The 20,224-nt window shown below is 49.7% G+C and overlaps 1 protein-coding gene across 1 annotated transcript; it reads right to left on the bottom strand.

The window, feature by feature from the left end:
• Nucleotides 1–7,758: 7,758 nt before the first annotated feature.
• On the bottom strand, nucleotides 7,759–19,919 carry MCEE (methylmalonyl-CoA epimerase). The gene is made up of 3 exons (XM_054561963.1): nucleotides 19,812–19,919; nucleotides 13,264–13,601; nucleotides 7,759–8,169 (listed from the first exon to the last, which is right to left on the bottom strand). Exons 1-3 carry the CDS (start codon nucleotides 19,867–19,869, stop codon nucleotides 8,017–8,019), a joined length of 549 nt encoding a protein of 182 aa, XP_054417938.1. The 5' UTR covers nucleotides 19,870–19,919; the 3' UTR covers nucleotides 7,759–8,016.
• Between the last annotated feature and the right edge of the window lie 305 nt (nucleotides 19,920–20,224).

Genomic DNA, 20,224 nt, shown 5'->3' with positions numbered 1-20,224 from the left:
CTCCTGGCTCCTGTCCTGGGCCTGCCTGCCTCCCTGTCTTGGAAACATTCCTAGAACACTTCACACAGAAGGCAGAGACTCCGGGAAGCCGCCTTATAGTTTCCAGAGACGGGCGCTGAGGTATTGTCTCTTTGCGGCAGGGTGGCTTTCTCTCTGGCTGGGGTTTTTGTGTTTCTTTTTTTTCCTTCTCAGAGAAGCTCTTGTTAAAGCCCCTCCCAGCAGAAAGCCTGGCCTTCGTGGGGGCGCACGAAGCCTCCAAGGACAGCAGATGCCAGACGTCCCGGTGGGGCCCACTCCCCTGCTTGACAAGAGCTCCAGCTTCTCAACTGCCTCCCCTCTCCTGGCCTTCGGCTCCCCAGAAAAGCCTCCCCCCGCCTGCCGCTGCCGACCCCACAGAGCTGCTCGGAAACGCTATTCCAGCATTTTCCTTCCTGACTTTTAATGTGTTTTGCAATTCTTTGTCTTCCTGAGCATTTGATTAACTGTTCTCTCTCTTGCTCTCGCTCTCCCCCACCCCACCCTCCTCGCCCCCGCCTCCGTACATGCTTTGACACAGCTCAGGGCACATCCTCTGCTCACAGCTCAGTGCCTGCCATAGAGGCTGCCCTCGGGGAAGACTGGCCGTCTGATCAAACGAACGCCTGGAAGATATTTAAGAACCATTTCAAGGTGCAGAATGCCAGCACCAGTGGAATTCAAAGGCTTGACCAGCATCCCACACGACGACGGCTTGGTGTGGAGTAAGATCCTGAGGTTTGGAGCGCAATGTCCAAATAGACTCAGATAAGGCTGAAAATCCTGCACCTTGAGTCTGTCAGAACCGCAGTCTGTCCCTGGCTCGTGGAAACAGCCTGCTGTCCTGTGTCGGAGGAGACCGGCCTTCTGTTGCTTAAGGATGCTGCGCTTGCTCTCCTCTGCAGGCCGGGGGTGATGGTAGGAGATGTCCCTACTGAGATGGTCCCTGGGCTCCTTGGGGATGGTGGAGTTCTATGATGGCAGAACCCGAGTAGCAGGACTGAACTGCCAAAGACAAGGTGGGGGGCTATTTGTTGTCACAGCAGGAAGACAGTGGTAACCCGGATGCTCCGCCCACGGGACCTTTGGCAGTGGTTAGTAGACCTTGAAGAATGAAGAGCGGCCACATTTCCAGGCTGAAGGCCGTTCCTAGTCCCAGGGTCCCTCGATGAAAGGGGAGGCTGAGTGTCCTGAGAAGACGCCACAGCATCGCCAGAAACATATGCTGTTGATCTGCCTGATTCTTCCCTACGGGGGCCTCTGGCCATTTGCTAAGGGTCACGGGTGCTCCAGGAAAAGGGGAATGCCAAGGCCCTGTGCAGACTTCCGGACGTCGCCTCTCAAGTCATGTTGGTGCTTTGGAAAGCCTGGGAAAATTCTGAGAAAAGCGAAACGCCGCTGGGCTCGATCGGTCCAAGGAGGGCTGACTGTCGTCAGGGGCATGGAGTCAGGGCCCAGGTCTGCCCCACAGCGGGCCTCGCGCACCCGTGACCTGTCCTGCAGTTGATTCCCCATGCCGGAACATGTCATTGGAACAGACACGCGTGGCCCCTTGGTGACCAACGCGGTGAGGGCCATCGTGGGAGGAAGGGCTAAGGGTAGTGGGCCAGAAGCAGCAGAGGTCACCGTCACCGTCGGAGACTGGGAAAGGACGCCTGTCACAGGCCCGTGTGCTCTGCCTCTTTAGTAGGTGGCATGTGAATCCTGGAAACTGACAACAGATTGTCATAAACTTAATCTGGTAGGGACTCCAATTGCAGCTGCTGTGCCAGATGAGGTTTAGAGACATTCCAGATGTGTCCAGACCGGAGCAGAACAATAGCCCCTGGCAGCTGGCGTGCTCACTGTTAACTGTTCCTTGTCCCCCTTTTCCCTCACTTCCTCGTGCAGACCAAACTGGTTAGCATTTTAGGGACCAGGTGAGAATGTGACCGAGCTGACTTGATTCCGCGATAATATGATAGTAGTGAGACTTCTCCATCCAGATGAAGGACAGGAGGGTGAAGCCGTGTCGGTCTGGGTTGTCCCCTCGCCGGCCCCTCCGGACCCACTGCCCCCACCGCCCGGCCTGCTCTGAGCCCAGGAAGCTGACGTCTGTGGACGGTGCCTGGGGCTCCCTGGGCCTGGGGCTTCCCGCTGGGTTTGCCCCATGGGAGATACTGGCAGGGCACTGGGGGAGTGAGGAGGGAAAGCACATGCACTCGCTCCCCTCGCGGAGCTTTCTGGGAGAGACAAGTAGGAATGTGACCATCGCACGGAGGGAAGTTACCAATGCAGTGCGAGGCTTGACAGGCACAGGGAGCTGTGAAAGCTCGCAGTGGGGGAGGGGTGCTCTTCTCGGACATTTGGGCCCTGTTCCAGGCAGTGGAACAGCGTGTGCTCGGGCCTCGGAGCTGGCAGGAGCACAGTGTGTTTGGGGGAATGAAGAAAGGCTTATGTAGAGGAGTCTGGAGGGGTGGAAGGTATGTGTGACCAGCAGGCGAGGCCTCCTGAAAGACTTCGTGCTATGGAGGAACCACTCAAGCACCAGGACGTGCGTTGGGTGGCCTCTTGGTGGCCCCTGTGGTCCGCGTCCAATGTGAACCCTTCCCTGAGGGTGGCATGGACTTACCGACTGACCTGATGAACAGGGCCGGCAGAAGTGAAGGAATATCACAGCTCAGGCTGGGTTACAAGAAAGGACTGGCTTCCATGTGGACACCCTCTGCTGTCCTCTTTCCTCTTGGCCCGCCGACGGCCCTGCGTGAGGACATACTCAGACAGCCTGTGGGGCTGCCATGTGGCGTGGAACCCAGGAAAGGTCATTGCCAAATCCATGTACGTAAGCATGCGAGTAGGTTGCCCCAGCTCACCTCAGCCTTTGGATGGATGGCTGCAGCCTCAGCGTACGCCTGAACCACGACCCCATGGGGGGCACCCAAGGACACCCAGGCAAGCCATGCCAGGGCCCAGACCCACAGGAACCAGGGGACACTAAATGTTTGCTGTTTTCAGTTGTCAAGTTGAGGGTAATTTGTTACACAGTCACAGGGACTTAACACAGAGCACATGCCTCGGGGGGTGGCAGGTGTCATTTGGTCAACAAGCACTAAAGAGCTACTAAGTGCCAGGCATGTTGTGGGTGCTGATATAATACATTTTATCTGTTTTCATGTAGTTATTTTTTGAGTGGGTAATACTGTCAACGTGGTTTGAAATTCTAAAGTGACAACAGGGGACAGAGAGGAAAGTCCCCAAAGACACTCAGTTCCCTCACCACAGCTTAACGTTCTGTGCAGCTGGGTGTCCATCGCAGATGTTACACACGTACAACCACGCACGCACTGGTTCACACACCAGTCCGCCACTCCCTTTTTTCGTGTAACCATCTACCTTAAAGGAGATTCTATGTCTGCACATAGAGAATTTCGTTGCTATTTTTCACGGCTGTATTGAATTCCATGATCTGAATGTCCCCCTATACAGGACAACCTGTTCCTTATCCAGAGACCTGTAGATCATTTCCAACCATTTGCTATTACAAACAATAGCGCAATACATAACCTTCGCCACACACTTCGCCCTCTAGGATAAATTTCTAACACTGGGTCGGAAAGCACGCAGGCGTGCAACTTTGATAAGAACTGCCCAACTGCTGGGGAGATGCCGTGGCTGGGTAGAGAGGTCCCAATTTATGTGGCCATCAGGGCACGAGACCGTCAGCTTCCCCCAAAATGTCAACAAGGCCTTCATGTTTGCCACGCGGGCCAGTGGGAAGCAGTGCCTCAGCGAGGCCTGAAGTTGTCCTCCCTTGTTAAGGGGTGAGGCTGAGATTCTTTGGACATGTCTAACAGCTGCTGACATGACTACAGGGAAAAAATAATCCCCATACATTAAACACACACGCTCTGGCTGCCAGGCGAGGGCCGCGGGGATGAGAGCGGATGCAGGGAGCCGGACAGAGCGGGGCGGAGAGCAGCAGATGGGCCGGAGCTACCGGAAAGCCTACAGAAAGAGGCCTTTGTGATGGCTCTGTGCGCGCGTGTGCATACGTGCGTGCGCACACACGGAGGGGCGGCTGGTGGGGGAGAGGCTGTGTCGGGATTCAACTTCAGCCTCTGGCTTGTGCAACCTGAAGGTAGGAACCTTCACTGGGGCAGGTGTGTGGGGAAAGAGCAAATGTGTTTCCCACCATGGGCATGACTGCCAGGGACCTCTTGCCTTTACTATATGCTGTGCCTTACCCCTTCACGGGGTTTTAAATTGTGACCTTATTTTGGATTTCACATGTGTAAGACACCAAGCCAGTGAATCACACATGTGAAGCGCTGTGTCAGGCTGCGTGTATAAAATGCGGACCAGCTCTCTGCAGTGTGCTGAGGGGTCGGCTGCCACAGAGGTGACAGAGGCTGCAAGCACCTGGACCTGGGTTCAGCCCAGGACGCGGCCGCTTAAGTAACTCACCCGAATGACACAGGTAGACAGGGCTCCCCAAAAACAGCTCTGTCCCACGTGGCCTGTGAAGCCAGCAGAGGCACCTGAACTTCACCTTCTCGCTTCCGAGCGGCCTTCTTGTTCGAGGCGTGCAATGTTAATGTCCGCAGGGTGGCGGCATGGGGTCCCATCCAATTCCGAGTCCGTTATTTTAGGGGGAGGAGGAAGTAATGGCAAAAGGGGGGAAGAAGTGTGACTTTTACAGTTATATATGTGAGTCTACAATGCCAGCTAGATCGGACGGATGCCGCCGTGACTGGCTGCGTTGTTTTTCACCCCCTGCCCCACTTCTCCTGGCCCTGCAGCCCAGACTCCTGGCTGTAAGGGCTGCCGACAGGCCAGGGAAGTCGGAGAGTGAGCCAGTCAGTTTCTGGCTTTGATGCTTCACAAGCCAACATCTGCGTATGAGACAGAAAGGGAGGGACCGTCCCCTGCTTCTCTGCCCTGGGCAGGATTCTGACATGGTGGTCCCCCATCACCTGGTACCTGCTTGGAGAGGAACATTCTCAGCTCTCACTGCAGACCTGCAGAATCGGAAGCTCTCAGGTGCAGAGCCCAGAGACCTGTTTTACACCCACCGGGTGATTCTGACGCAGGGGCTCCTTATTTATTATGGGGAAGCTGTTGAGAACGTTTCCCATAAGCTCCAAGTGTCTTTTCTGTGTGAGAACCTAAGGAAAATTTTTCTCATGTCTCACTTCTAGGAAAGCCTGACTGTCTTAGGCCATATGCGAGGTTTTATCTTCCAGAGCCCCCGAAAGTTGTAACCGGTTGTGTTCTGGGGTTGTTTGGCTGCTAACAAGATCAGAGACAAAAGTCTGGCTGACCTGTGGAAACGGCACAGGAACTGTCGAGGGCCATCTTTTTACTATCGGGCCCTGAACTTCCACGTACTGTGACTTTTTAAATCTATTTCATCCTGTTGCCTTATATGTGTTTTGTAACATACATACAAGTATCACGTGGCCCTCAAATGAGGCAATGTTGTATAAGATGCATTCAAAGCCCGAAATAAATGAAACGCTGGATTTCATTTTCCCAGTGTCTTTTGCTGCTATGGCATCAAGCAGCCTGGTGACAATGGGTACCGACTGAGACGGCCACGCTCTGCCAACAGGCTTAGAAGTGACATTTACACGGGTCTGGCTCCCAGCCCACCCACTGAAAACACCAATGTGGGCGCACCCAAGAGATCCTCTCTCATGAGAATGAACTCCCAGCAGCCAAACCTGTAGAGACTGAGATACCAGCCAGAATGTCATAGCATTGATTTAGGATGACAAGTATCTCCGTCAGGTAGACCCCGAATGCTGGCCCTGACACACGGTGCATGGAAAGGGAATGACAACAGAGAGTTCATTTCAGGCTCAGCTGCAGGAACAAACCCCCGGGCCCCCACACACAGCTGGGGCGGGGCGGGGGCGGCAGACTCTGGGAAGACGCCCAGGCTCTGCCGGCTCAGCTGCCCAAGCATCCTCTCTGTCCATTCCCAATCCATCGCCCTTGCGGTGTTCACAGCCTTGTTGCAAACAACTCAGTTTCTCACTAGCAAATTGCATTTACGTTCCTGTGCACCACTTGGAGCCTCACTCTCTATTCTGGTCACCCTGACGGGACTCTGGGGACAGCTACCTGGTCATGCATCTGAAAGCCACCTCTTGGCTTATCCTCTGGAAACGACTCCCATCGCATCCACTGCTTGTGGGTGCTGCTTGCGCCCCTGGCAAGGGGAAGCCCTTCCCTCCTTATCTCCAGCCCTCAGGAGGACCCTGTTGGCATTTCTCTCAGCAAAAAAACATGGCAGCCTTCCTCTCTAGAAAAAACCAACTCCTTCCATTTATAAAACTATAGAATACAGTTTGCCTTTTTAACAACTACGGATTGAGTTAAAACCAAGAGGTGGCTTTCTGCATAGAATAAGCCTATAAAGGTAAAATCTTTGTCCGACTGGTGAAAGGCACAGAGCTGACAGCTTTCCTGGCTTTGAACTGAGCAGGTGGTGCCATCCCTACTCAGACCCTGTGGATTCTGGGAATCCAGTGTCACGTCCGTTGGTCACCTGGAGACACGGACACCTGTTGTTAATGTCACTGCTAGCTGAACGTCATCATCTGACCAAAGAGGACAGACAAGGCCTGAAAACCCTGAGTTCATCTTGATTTTAGTGCTGCTTCAACAGCTCTGAGAAAGGTACCGTAGAAAACATGTTGGCAGAAAGATACAGAAAAAGAAAATCCACGCTCCTACCCCAGGCTCCGAGAACAACTTTTGAGACTAGGATCTTCTCATCCATCAGAAGATCACTTCCAGTCCTGCTCTCATCCTGTTGTGTGGGCGCCGGCACCCAGTCTGAGCCCACTGCCAATGTAAACACAGGAAAGAGCCTCGGATTTAGACACTTCGAGAAGTGCAGATCCAGTTTCCGGCCCCCAACAGGTACAGGATCCCCTACAACCTGTAGTTGCTTCTCCCTTGGAAGCAGACGTGGTGGAGGTAAACGGTTTGGGGAGGTCAGGCAGATGGGGGCTTTTATCGGAGCTATTTCCCTATTCGTAAAGTGGGGTTAATATCGGTGTCCAATCTCACAGATGGGGTGAGTTTAAAATGCTTAGCATAGGCCTGGCCGGGTGGCTCCGTTGCTTCCATAGTAACAAGCTCACTCTGTACACACCTGCTTATCTACTCAACATCCATCCACCCATGAATTTAACATGTTAACCACTTTCCCGTGCGCTGTACATTCTATACATCCATCCACCTGCAGAGTCTTAAAATTCATACGAGCCTTGTTTCTGTTATATTTGAAAGACCTGATATGCCTCTAAGCCCTTCCTGTGAGGGCTATATTCCCTTCCCTTTTCTTTTCAGCTCCTTCGTGTTCTTTTTTAAGTATTTACATTTATTTCTTGAAGTTGTTTCCCAAGTGGACCGGAAGCTTCTTTGCAATGGGCTCTGTTCACTTTGAGTAACTCTTCAGGACCTGCCGTGTTCTAGCACCGCAATGATTGCTGCCTCTGCAGATCCGCTGCCTTCTCCGTGCCTGCTGATTTAAAAAAGAATGCAGCCATCTCCACAACGAATAGGTCACGCTGCACGTTTCCTCTGACACTTCCTATTGGCACATGTAGTCCGTACCACCCCAAATGCCCGCCCTCAGGAGCTAGTGAACGTGACAGTCCCAGAAGAACAAGGCTTTTGAGGTCCTTTGCGTGCCCCCCCCAACACACAACATCCCCTTCCACAGCCAATATTCTGTACACAATCATCCCATTTTAGGACAGGAATAATTTATTACTATGAATATGATTTTTAACAATACTCCCTAGGTGCTAAGTAAGCAAAATTTTCTCCAAATCAGTAGAAAGCCCAAAATAATTAACAAATATATAGGTAGATATATATATATATATAAATAATGTTCTGATTCTCTGCCTGCAATTTAGTTTTTAACTTCGAAGCCACAGAGGAGTGAGGGCCTCAGCGCCGCAGCGCACACTGACCCCGCTCTGCCAGGCCCGCGCGCGCCCCTCAGGCCTGCTCCAGCTCCACGAGGACGCCCCCACAGTCCTTAGGATGGAGGAAAATCACCGGTTTCCCGTGCGCTCCTATCTTGGCCTCTTCACTTAGACTGCGGACCTTCTTTTCTTTCAAATCCGTCACAGCTGCCTTTATGTCGTCCACCTTGAGACAAGGGAGTAAGGACACGTTAGAGACCATACGAACACCGAGCGACAGCACCCTAAGGCTGGGCAGAAGCGCTGCAAGCCCTGGTGCCCCAGCCCCTCTGTCCCGAAGCCGTCGCACGTCAGAGAAGCAGCAGCAGCGGCTGGGTTGTCCTTGGTGAGTGCCTGCAGGGCTGGCGAATTTTCACCATCTGCAAACCTTTCTCCCTATGACTTCTACAATATATGCTACATTCTGTAACATTTTCTTCCCTTGGTGCTACTGGTGATACTGCATACATCGTTTTTTCCCAAGAGCCTTGGGCTCCCCAGCTATACAATAGGGAGACGAGGCCTGCCATACAAACGGGCAAGAGATTAAAGGGGATGAATAAGCAGCTCCCCGCACAGTTTATGGTGCGCACTCAGTAACCGTGGATGTTTCCCTGATCCCCAAACTTCCCCCTGCCAAACTACCTGGTTAATGTTTCTGAAATTAAAACTTCATACACAGGAAAATCACTAGTAAACTGTAACCAAAATGTGTTTTTCCATTTTAAAACTCCGAACATTTCTAATTTTTCTCTTCTAAATCACTTCTGTGTTCTTCACGTTTATTGACAGCCTAGGAAAAGAGCAAATGTGTCTCTCTATACTTATGGAAAAATGGTTCTCCTCTGTCCTGGAAAATCATCCTTAGACTGGGAACCCACCAGAAGGACAGAAAGGAGAATACGAGCGGCCACATTCCTGAGCTGTCGTAAATCGCCCCAGAGTTTATCGACCTAACAGCATGCCAAATAGTTTGTGCCCAACGTGTACCTTTAACAAATGCCCATATTATACAATCTTATTTTCAAAGAACCAAGGACTATATATACATACTGGATTCTAAAACTGGTCAGAAAGACAACAAGGACACTAAGTGCTACCATGAGTGAACTATGATTTCTTCCGACGACATACCCTCTACTTGTATGTTCTTGGTAACGTTTCTTGTAAAGCCTGACAGGTCTGCCAGAGCCGAGCCGGACTGTGAGCGTGGTCATTCCCTGCCACCGTCAGGTGGCTGCTCTGTTCTCACCTGTCCGGATGGTGAGGCCCTTCCCAAGCATGATACCTTTTTGCACCTTGATACAGCGAATTTCATTCTGTTGAAGTTGACCTCTTTTTCCGTTTTCCCAAAGTTAGTTTAAATTCAGTCTTTACATTTGAAAATAATTTTTAAATTACGCAGAACAGGAAAACGGAGAGCTAGGTACCCCTTGACCACCACTAGTACCATTTTCCTCTCCGGAGGTAATTACTACACTCAGTTTGACATGTGTTCCTCCAAATTTTAAAAGTTCTTTTTCCTCTTCTTTCTTTTTACTTGGTAATAAAATGCCCTTTCATTTACAAAATGATGTTAGCAATAGATGTAAATCTAAAAGTTTGTCTTCAGTTAATAACACAGAAAATTTAAACCTTTTATCAAATTGCCTAACTTTTTGCTTTGTTCTGTTCTCTAGAAATGTTATCATTCTATAAAACCCCCATGTCTGGGAGCTGGCGATACACAGATGCCTTGTGAAGCTTAGCAATTCTCTAGGGTTTCTTGTAAAGCCAAGAAGAGAATGGAATTTTTTGAAAAGTAGAATGCTCTCCCTTTCTGATTGAAGAATAGCCATTTCCCAACACGCAGGAAATAAGTTACCTCGCTGGCCTTTTACCTTAAAGTTATATAACTTTCCCTTCATAAGGAACATATGCTCAGGGAAAAAGATCTATAAAACACACAAAAGCATAAACAAGAAAATGAGTCACCTATTACGTGACTACCCAGAAAATAAAACTGTGACAACTGCTGCGTTTCTTCACACTTTTTTCTCTCTCATTTCTGACATAACATTTCCATCATGTGCTTTCCCCCAGCAGCCTGAGCCAGGACGGCTGCCCGTAGACGAAAGCTGACATCCTCTCCGTACTTGTAACGCATTTCTCTGGCCCCGGGAGCCTGGCTCCTGGCTCACTTGATAAACCTCCCTCCGGGCAACCATGCCCCTCCCCTGTGGCCCGTGCCTTGCACGCGCGCGCACACACACACACTCACTGCACAGGCGCCAATGCTCCATCCGCCCCCCACCCCCTCGGCACGCCTGGGCTCCAACTCCGCACTGGACTCGCCCCCATGCCGATGCCTCTTCGCTCTGACACCCCGCGTCTGGCTACCTCTGGGGTACAGCCCGCCAGCCCACCCTGCTCAGACTCTGACGCCCCGCCCTGAACCGCCCGGTCTTTCCCAGGGCAGGCAGCGCCAGCGTATGGGTACCCTGCGACCCCACCTGAGAGCCAGCAGCGCCCGCGTGGCGTGCGGGGTTCCGCCAGCCCTCGCCAGCGAGCACAGGCTCTGCTCTGCCCTCCCTAAAGTCTTCAGGGCGGAACTGTCTGGGAACGAGAGGGATGAGGAAGGAGGGCGGGAGAGGCCATAGTCCCTTTCAGACTGTGAATTTCCCCTTTTCTTTGGCAACTGGGAGGCCACGTTTGGCGGAACTAGTGGGCATACTGATCTCAGCTGCAGTTTTACTTGCCTTCCATGTCCTTTGTTCTCACCTGCTTTGTTAGTATGTTTACCTTTTGTACCTTCCAGGCTTCATTTTGGTCAGTCCCCTGTACCCTCTGTGGGAATGCAGGGCGTGAATGTGACCTGTACCCTCTGTGGGACACGCAGGGCACGAGGACATGCATGAAGCGGGACAGAATGCTGTCCTTTCTTCGGCTACCCATCCCCAGCGCCCAGGGCAGCGAAGGTCACAGTGCTACTGAAAACACAAACGAGGAAAGTAACACAGACCGAGGCACCGACCCAGCAGCGCTGCGGGGCCCCCACCGGGCGCTGAGTCCTGGGGGAGCCCGCTGCACAAGCACTGCCCTCCAGCTGCCGGCCCTGCGGGTGTGGTGGGGGCGGGGGTCCCAGGGAAGGCTCCTTCTGAAGGGAGATGTCACTCAGGAGGGTCAGGGCAACAGCTGTTTACCAGCCTGCACAGAAGCATTTTAATATTTTTACACCCTCAGCACAAGCTCGTTGAGTAAGGAAGTGTTTTCCGTGGCCTTTAATGTTCTCCCTGTGACAGGCCCTGCTGCCTGGGCGAGTTACTGAGGGAAAGCGCGGCCAGCCCTGTTCCCGCCAGGACCACCTCTTCAGGGACGGGCCTGCAGGGGCAGAAGCATCAACACGGCCAGTCCACACTGGGAGACGGCTGAGTGGTTTCCAGGGCACCTCCGGCCTTCCCTCCCCGCAGGCTGGGGAGGGGCGATGCCTGGGGCAGCCCCGGCGTCCTGTGCTCCGACACAGGGCTGCCCGGCAGCTCGTCAAGTCTGAATTCCCAGATGAGCCACTGGCTTTTCTACGGAGAGCAAGCGGAGAATATCGTGGGGAGTGTCCCGCTGATGTGGCACTCACCGACCACTTCCACCCCTTCTCCTACCACCTACCCTCATTTTACACTGATGCGCCTTTTCATCTGCCCCCACCCTCAACTTTCAGATTCACTGTCACGTTACTGAACTTGCACCGTTCTTCACTTAAGTGAACTCCTAACTCGCGTCGGCTCCCTTTGAAGGCCTGGGCTCTGATGTCGCACACAGACAGTGTGTGGGACGGGGAACAGTGGATTCAAAGGCTGGGGATCCTGCTTGTCATCCTGGGGGGTCTCAGACAAGCCCTCAAGTCCACTGCAATGAAGACTTGCAGCCAAAATCAACCTCCTAAGGAAAGGATAAAGGTTAACTATTCGGCTCTGTTAGTTTCCTTGCCTAACATCTTACGGGTCTCCCACCTCAGAGTTTAAACCCAGCTTGTACGACGACAACAATTTGGGACTGTGGCTACCAGTGTGAACCCTGGAATTGGAACGAATCTGGGTCCGAACCCCAGTCTTGGCACTTAACTACTAACGGGACTCAGGGCAAGCCGCCCTGAGTCTCAGTTCCCTCACCTGTCACATGGGGAGGACAGCGCCCTCAGACGATGGCTGTGAGGATTAAGGAAAGCGCAGCACACCAAGCTCTCTGTGCAGCCAGAGGACCCAGTGGTGGTCGTTAAAATAGCTCCGCGCCTCCCCGCACGCTGGTCCCCCTGCCTGGCAGAGCTCCGTCCTCTTGCCTGCCCTGGGGGATTCCTGACCAGATGCCTCTCCGCCTCCTGTCTTGCCACGAGCCATCCATCTCTCCCTCATTTGTGCAACTGAGAAGACAGATACACTAACTCTGGTTATCACAGGGTGAACGAGCCCCGCCTCCCTGCGGGCGGGGCCCATGTCCTAAGCATCCGAATCCAAGTGCATAGTAGCAGGCTCTCCAATACGTCTGCTGTGTGAACTAAGCAAATCCTTGATATCAATACCCCTCTCTCCTGGATTAGCAACGAAGCCTAACTGTTAATTGTGTCATTTCTCCCATCAAAAGAATTTAAATTAAAGCATAATTGCTACCGCTGATACTGTATTCCTACAGGCAGTTATCTGAACACGAACATCTACAGATAAAGGCTCTCTAATGAGAAAGTTCTTGTCTAACATTTCAGGTTTTCTTCAGGAATTGTTAGCAGGTGCAATTGAAAAGATCTTGACACGTCAGGGTCAGTAATTGAAAATGTGTTGCTTTTGTAATAAACAAGTTAACAGAATTTTAAGGATGGAAAATAATTACATGAACACTTAGCATGTATACAGAAATTCTTACTTTATAAAGCCCTTTTAGTTGCTTCTTCTAATTGCCTTGTGCTAGTGAAGGCAGTTGTATTCGTGTTATATTGGAGATCATCTATAATCAATAAATACTACAGTCAAAACTCAGCTCTGTTTCGGCCAACTTCAGTGGCTTTTATAGTGGCTGCTGAATTCAGATTTAATAAATTATATTATTATTATTATCTGCAGTTTTCTAGAGGCGAAGAGTATACCTGTGAATCCGTCTTGGAGTAGGACCAACAGTACCGTTCCCCTCACAGGACTTAATAAATGTTGCTGATGACAGTAACTACGTGTAATCTCGAAAAGGAAAAGATGTTTTGTGAAATTTATTTGAAATTTAGAGAAATTTAAAACACCAAGCATTACAATAAATAAAATACCTCGATGCAGATGTGATGCATTCCTCCAGCCTTGTTTTTCTGCAGAAAACCCGCAATGGGGCTGTCATTTCCCAGTGGGTGAAGCAGTTCCATTTTGGTGTTTCCGAGGTTGACAAAAACCACAGACACTCCATGGTCAGGAAGAGGGACCACATCGCTCACCTGGGCCCCCAGAACATCCTGGTAAAAGGCCCTGGCCTTCTCCAAGTCGGGCACGGCAATGGCCACGTGGTTCAGCCGCCCCAGGCTCCAGACGGCGCCAGCCACTCGAGGTGGGGACTGCGAGGTAGACAAAGCCCGGAGGGCTGGAAGTGGCGTTTGAAGTCTGGGGAAAAGCCCTGGAAAATGGAGCAGTCATTGAGATCCTTCTTTTGAGATGAATGTACTTTTAAAGTTATTTTTTAAATGAAACAAATAATCAATGGAGAAATTACTTACATACCTATTCTTTTGAATGACTGAAATGAAATCAGGGGAGATAAATGGCAAAACTGTGTAAAATTACTCATTCTGTTCTGAAATAACCGTCTGAAATTAAAAACGTAATTCTGAGCTTTTTAGATTCAGAACAAAGAATGCCATTTTTCATAAGTTTATATTTACTGATAACACATAAAGGGTAGCTGCTATTACTGAGAATTATTTGCTATTCTCTGCATTTCACAAAGGGCACGTTTGAAAGTGATAATGAAATAACACATTCACTGATGAGAACAAGCAATTTTCTTCCCTCTCTATAACTGATTTTTTTGTGTTATCATCTATAGTAAGTTCATTAAAGCCATGACCTTGCAGTACTTTTTAATGTGCATTTTATTTGAATGATTATCAACCAAAGTATCTCACTATTGGGGGGAAAAAGAAGCAAAGATCAAGAGGGTACTCCAACCAATGAGAATTTCCTCTGAGACAAGATTTTTAAAAAATATTTTTTATAATGTTGAAGGATTCCAAGCCAAACCCCTTCTGAATACAAAGAAATCCCTTTCGTTCAGAAGCCGAAGAGGCCTGCTATGTGTTCTCTGTTATTATTCTGTGTCCCCTGCCCCTAATCTCTGGACTTCAAGAGCCACATTCTCCCTGGAATGAAAGTTACACACGTGCACAAGGTCTAAACACAATCTTGTAAAGCAACATCACTTGATAAAAAACTACGATATAGCAAACTGAAGAACACATTTTAAATAATACTTTTAGCTCTTAATGCAAAACATTTTAAACAGTACCTAGTATCACAGAGCTTCAGCTGACATAAAATTCTTCTTTACTGAAGTTTTCGATAAGAAAGAAATTAAAGTGACAGTATTTGATTTAGGACCATAAACCTTGTGGGGAGAGGCGGTCTCACGCACGCAGTCTTTCCACCCCACCGAGCCACACAGGGACAGCCCTCAGGCCTGGCGCAGGTCCTTGTCAAGAGCAGTGGCCCACCCAGCCGGTGCCAGGCCTACTGCCCGGTGCTGGGAATGTCACTTCTTCCCTCAGGCTCCATGAAGGCGCCTTTGTCTCTGCGGACAGTGTGGCTTGCCATGGCCAACCCCATCGTTACTGCTGTCTCCCGAGTGGAGGGGACAAGGTTCTTTCTACTGTGGCACAAAGGGGGTGTGCAAAGGCAAACTCTCCTGCTGTCCTGTGCAGGCCACTGTGAGAGCCCTGCTGGCCGTGGGTGACTGACACCGGCTTCTTAAAGAAGCTGCTCTCGCTCTTTAAGTAAAGCGGGTTCCACATGGGGCTTGGAGACTCTGATCCATAGATGCAATGGGCGTTTGTTTAGTCTCCTCCTCTGGGACTGATGACCAGAGTGTGGCGCTCTGCTCGACACACCTGGTACACCACAGGTCAGCAGAGACAAAAGCCAGCCTAGCGTGGCCTTCTGCTAGGCTCCAGCCTGGGTTATTGATTACCGGACTTCCCAAAGGTCCCCACTATCACTAGGCAGGCACCGCCCTGTTCTGTGAACTCATGGTATTACCGCGACATTCAAGCGTATCCCAACCCAGGACACACACACATAACTGTACTACTGAAAGTGAATTTCATAAAAAGAATACCTAGTGTTCACGAGCTGTGATGTGCTCTACTATTTTCTAGTCTATTGTATTTTATTTCAGTTTTAAGATACTGGTACTACCCACTAAATCTCCATCTTGCTGGTTTGTTGTGAAAATTAGATATTTGATATAAAAATATATAGTACAATGCCAGACACACAACAGGTGCACAATAAATTGAGTCCCTCTTACTGTTCATGACACACAACGATTGTCTGCTAGTTGAGTGGCATGCAGGGTTATCTGTGGAGACCAAGAAACTGTCTCCAAGTCACAGAGGAGTAGTGAACTTTAAAAATGTTAATGACCAGCAAAATCACTGGTCAAACTGCCTGTCCCTCTTTTCCCCTGCATCTCTGATATGTGTACCAACTGCAATGAAAGGTCAATGTGGAATGTATTTGTGTTAAAAAACTGTGCATTTAGGGTAATATGCACAATAAGTCACTGGATCTGTAAAATTCGGAGGGTATGTCAAATCTGATTCTAGGTGTTTCTAAATTCTAACCCATGTCATCTCTGCAAGGCACGGGGCAGCGGGAGGAGCCTTGGCAGGTGTCCTGGTACCAGCGCAGGGGCACACGGAAATGTCGGAACAAACCAGACGTCCAAGTGAAGGTGACGGGTTACATACAACACCACTTTCCTTCAGGGACATTTCAAAAACTGGAGACCTCACTGTAGTCTACCTTTCTGCAAAACCTCCTTATCCTTTGGACGGGGAAAAGAGGGAGCAATTTCCTAGAATGGCTCATTCTTTTTCCTTTTAATAGAACACAGAATCTTCTTAATACGTTAGGAAGATGAGTAACATCTTTATATGAAAGTCAAGACTACAGCAATATAGGTTTACCTTATCTCTAGAAATGGAAACAAGTTTGAGAAAGGAAACATCCCTTTATTGGTTTTATTTGGCCCCTAAAGCCTATGTTCCAGGGATAGGACAAAAATAAATACAGTGATACTGGTGAGAATGCAATCATTCAGCTTCTTTAAAATGGTTAGGGATATAAAAATGGCCAAAATGTACATGATGTACTCAACATCATTAGCCGTCAGGGAAAAGCAAATCAAAATCACAGTGAGATACCACTTCACACCACAAAGGAGGTGTTGATGAAGATGTGGAGAAACTGGAGCCCTTGTACATGGCCTGGAAGAATGTAAAATGGTACAGCTGGCATGGAATAGGTGGGCAGTTCCTCAAAAAGTTATATACAGAATTACCACAGGACCCAGGAATTCCATTCCTAGTTACCCAAATTAATTATAACAGGGACTCAAACAAAAATTTGTATGTATTCATAGCAGCACTATTCTCAAGAACCAAACAATGGGATATTACTCATTCTGTACCATGTAATATTATCCATACAATGGATATAAAATACTAATACTTGCTATAACATGGATGAACCTTGAGAACATTATGCTAAGTGATAGAAGCTAGACATAAAGGGTCATACATCGTATGACTCCATTTATATGAAATATCCTGAATAGGTCAATCTGTAGAGACAAAAAAGGAAGATGGTGGTTGCCAAGGGCTGGAGCGAGGAAGGAATGGGAGTGACTGCTTCATTGGTAGGGGATTTCCTTTTGGGGCAATGAATGTGTTGGAACTAAATAAATGTGATGATTGCACAACACAGTAAATGTAATAAATGCAGCTGAATTATACATTTTAAAATGGTTAGTTTTTACGTTTTATGAATAACCCTTAAGGGAAAAAAAGGTGGTCCTGGCAGTCAGTCTATGGGTGAAGGGTGAAATAATAAAAGTACTTCTGAAAATATACATACAAAATGCTGCTCTGATAGTCCAATTATTATTTATATGTTCACCTTCAGGTTCTATGGTTGGGAACATGGGCTCTGGTGCCAGGCTGCCCAGGTTCAAATCTCAGCCCTGCCACGTTGCGTAACTTGGGCCAGTTGTTTACCCTCTTTGTGCCTTTGTCTTCTTATACAAGAAGCCAATACCTACCTCACAGGATTGTCATTAGACTAAAATGAATACATATAAGGGGTGCCTGACACACACAAATAAATAATGAACTCCAAGGAGTATCATTAGCACTTTAAGAAAGGTTACAAAATAACTTTTATAAATGGAAGCATCTCACGTTGTATTCCTTTAAAGGAAAACGTTGACTATGCACCTACCCTGTACTCGGTAGTACACGGTAGAATACAAATCCCATGCAACAGCTAAAGATTGCTTGCATTGGGCCCATGTCTTGGCACACATAGTGCTTCTGTATTCACTGCACCGTTTCATAAATCCAAGACCTATTACTCTTTATGCAGAGACTACCCTTTCACTCAGGAGAACGTCACTGTGTTACTACTGATCTAGAACATGCTCGGTAGTCTTTCAATATTTAGTGACTACTGACATCCTGGTGGAATAATGTCACTGGAAGGCACTACAAGCACAGTGTTCTTTTTGCATTTTGATACAAGAATACTGACTTACGACTTTTCCAAGTTAAAATTAGTTGTTTATGGTAACTCCCTAACTCCCTTACACTGCTCCTGACTATTGCTTTAACTTGGGAACGAACTCCTTTTGGTGTCATGTAAAAGTGGAAACTATATTTATAATTCTGCCTTCAAAAACCCACAAACTGGTTATGGTCCCCAATGCAGACATGCCTCAGACTCAAGGCATTCTTCCTCCTGCTGGGATCCAGAATCTGTGGAGGACAGAACCCCCTGGCCTAACCATTCCCTGATTTGACCTCTTCTTCCTAGTAGAGACCCGCGGGTTAATTTCACTGTTACTGTTACTTAGGCAGCGAGACTTCTTTGCAATCTTGCCTCAGCAACCTGTTAAATCACAAATTCTGAAACGAGAGTGGATCACGCCACAGCCCGGCTCGGACCAGGAGTCTTTATGGCCATAAAATAGAGCTAATAGTCATAGTCCGGGGAGCACTTTAATCGTCACAGTAACTCTGTGAATTAGGTAGTAGTAGTTTTCCCACTTAGAGATCAGGAAAATAGGCCTGAGTAAGTAATTTTCTTCAAAGTCACACTAGGTGGCAAAGCTGGGCCCCAAACTCAGGTCTGTCTGACATCGAAGTGCATGCTGTTAAGCCATTACGTTTAATTTTTCTCATTCCTCTGAAATTCTTTACCATTCTTTTGATCCTCGGTTTTCAGTATCTCCAGTTTATGTTCTCTGAGCAATATCTACTTGCTAAGAGATGGCTTTTGAGACATAATAAGAGACGACACTTTTATGACTTCTTTTTGTTTGTTTCTTGCAAAGGGCTACGTTTTTTTGTTTTGCAATGGTATATCAGATAAGATGCTGACTCGCATTTTACCAAGGAGAGGAAAGAGGGTCCAGGAGGGCACGTTATTAGCAGAACTTGGGTTCTCATTTGTTAATTAGAGATTCGTTTTAACAAGCTGTGCTCAGCCTGTTATAGTATTTTTCACGCAGACATACCGCCTCTTTAAACGGGTAGCGCCCTGAGGCCATTGTCCCACACCGCTTGGCAGGGGGCTGGCTCATCGCTTCGCCCTGGTCACTAGTGATCAACGGAGCCCTGGTTTGGCCTGAAGACGGGACTTGAGGGTGCGCAGCGCGGTACATTTCAGAGGCGGGGTGCAGAGCGCACCTTCCCGGCGAGGAGCCTGACGTTCTTCAAGGTTCACCCCCTCGAACGCTTTCTGAAGGTGCTGAGCTGAAGGGTTTTCACCCCTATTCGGGAGCAACGCAGAGACACTCCCACGCGGCACTGGCTTCCTAGCAGGGAGTTCCAGGTGCAGGGGAAGAGCTGCGCTCCGATGAGGACGAGAAGCAGCGGGAGTGGGGAGAAAGCGGGCCAGCGAGTCAGGACACCTGAGTTTCTGTCCTCACTGATTCTAGGCAGCCTTTTAATTTTTTTTTTATTTTTTAATGGATAACTCAAGGAACCTAACAAATGTGTCTGCTTTTCTCTTTCCTGCTCATATACAAGAATATAACTTTATTTGAGCCGGTTCCGGGGGAAACGCGCCTCTTCCCCCAACTGACCTTCAAGTGCTCCCAGCAGGTGGTGGAAATGCTCGGAGGCCAGCTGACAGGACCTGTTTTACAGGACGTGCCCTTCTTTTTGGTTTCACCCGTCTCTCAGGGCGCGCCAAAAAGTAAACTCAGCGTCCCTCTGCCATTTACGTCTGTCCCGGCCTTGCTGTCCCCACGGACAGGTTCCCTAGCCTCTCTGGGGCTTCACGAGAAAGGGGCAGCGTTAGCTGCACGCCCTTCCCAGGGCGGCTGTGAGACCCGCAGAATGAGGACCCGCCCCCCGACCCCGGCTAACCTGACGCGTTCCCGGGAGATACCTTCTACCTACAGGTGCTGATAGCGGCGCTGGGCACGCGCCTGAGGGGGGAAGAGCGCGGCACACCTAGTCGCTCCGACCACCCCGGACTCCTGCAGCCCCGGGCTTTCCGGCCCTCGCGCCCCACCCCACGGCGAGCCCCGAGGGCGCGGGGTATTCACCTCCTGCGCGCGCAGCCGCCGCCGCCACCACCGCGGCCACCTTCAGCACGCGCGCCATCTTGGGAAGCGGCAGGCTACCTCCCGACGAGCGTCCGCCCGGGCGTGGAGCTCGGCCGAGGGGCGGGGCAACGTGGCCGGAGGCGGGGCTGAAGGGCGGAGGGGCGGGGCGTTTGAGGTTAGGGGGCGTGGCGAGTAGTGCAGCGCCTTGGCGGGTTCCGGGGTGCGGCCCCGCTCTTATTTACAACACAACGTATTGAATCTTAGTGGATCTAAAGCGCCCCTAAAAGAAGGGCGCGCCATCCACTGCGGGCCCCTCTGGAATACAAAAATGGAATGTTTGGAGGAAGTTCCAAGGCGCACGACCTAACCAATAGCTATTTTCTGTTTCGCGCTCCATCCCCTGCGCAAGCGCA

Source organism: Pteronotus mesoamericanus, unplaced genomic scaffold (assembly GCF_021234165.1).
Source record: "Pteronotus mesoamericanus isolate MK-2021 breed Mesoamerican mustached bat unplaced genomic scaffold, CSHL_Meso_final scaffold_582, whole genome shotgun sequence".
NCBI classification, from domain to species: Eukaryota; Metazoa; Chordata; class Mammalia; order Chiroptera; family Mormoopidae; genus Pteronotus; species Pteronotus mesoamericanus.
This window is presented reverse-complemented; position numbering and strand designations above follow the sequence as displayed.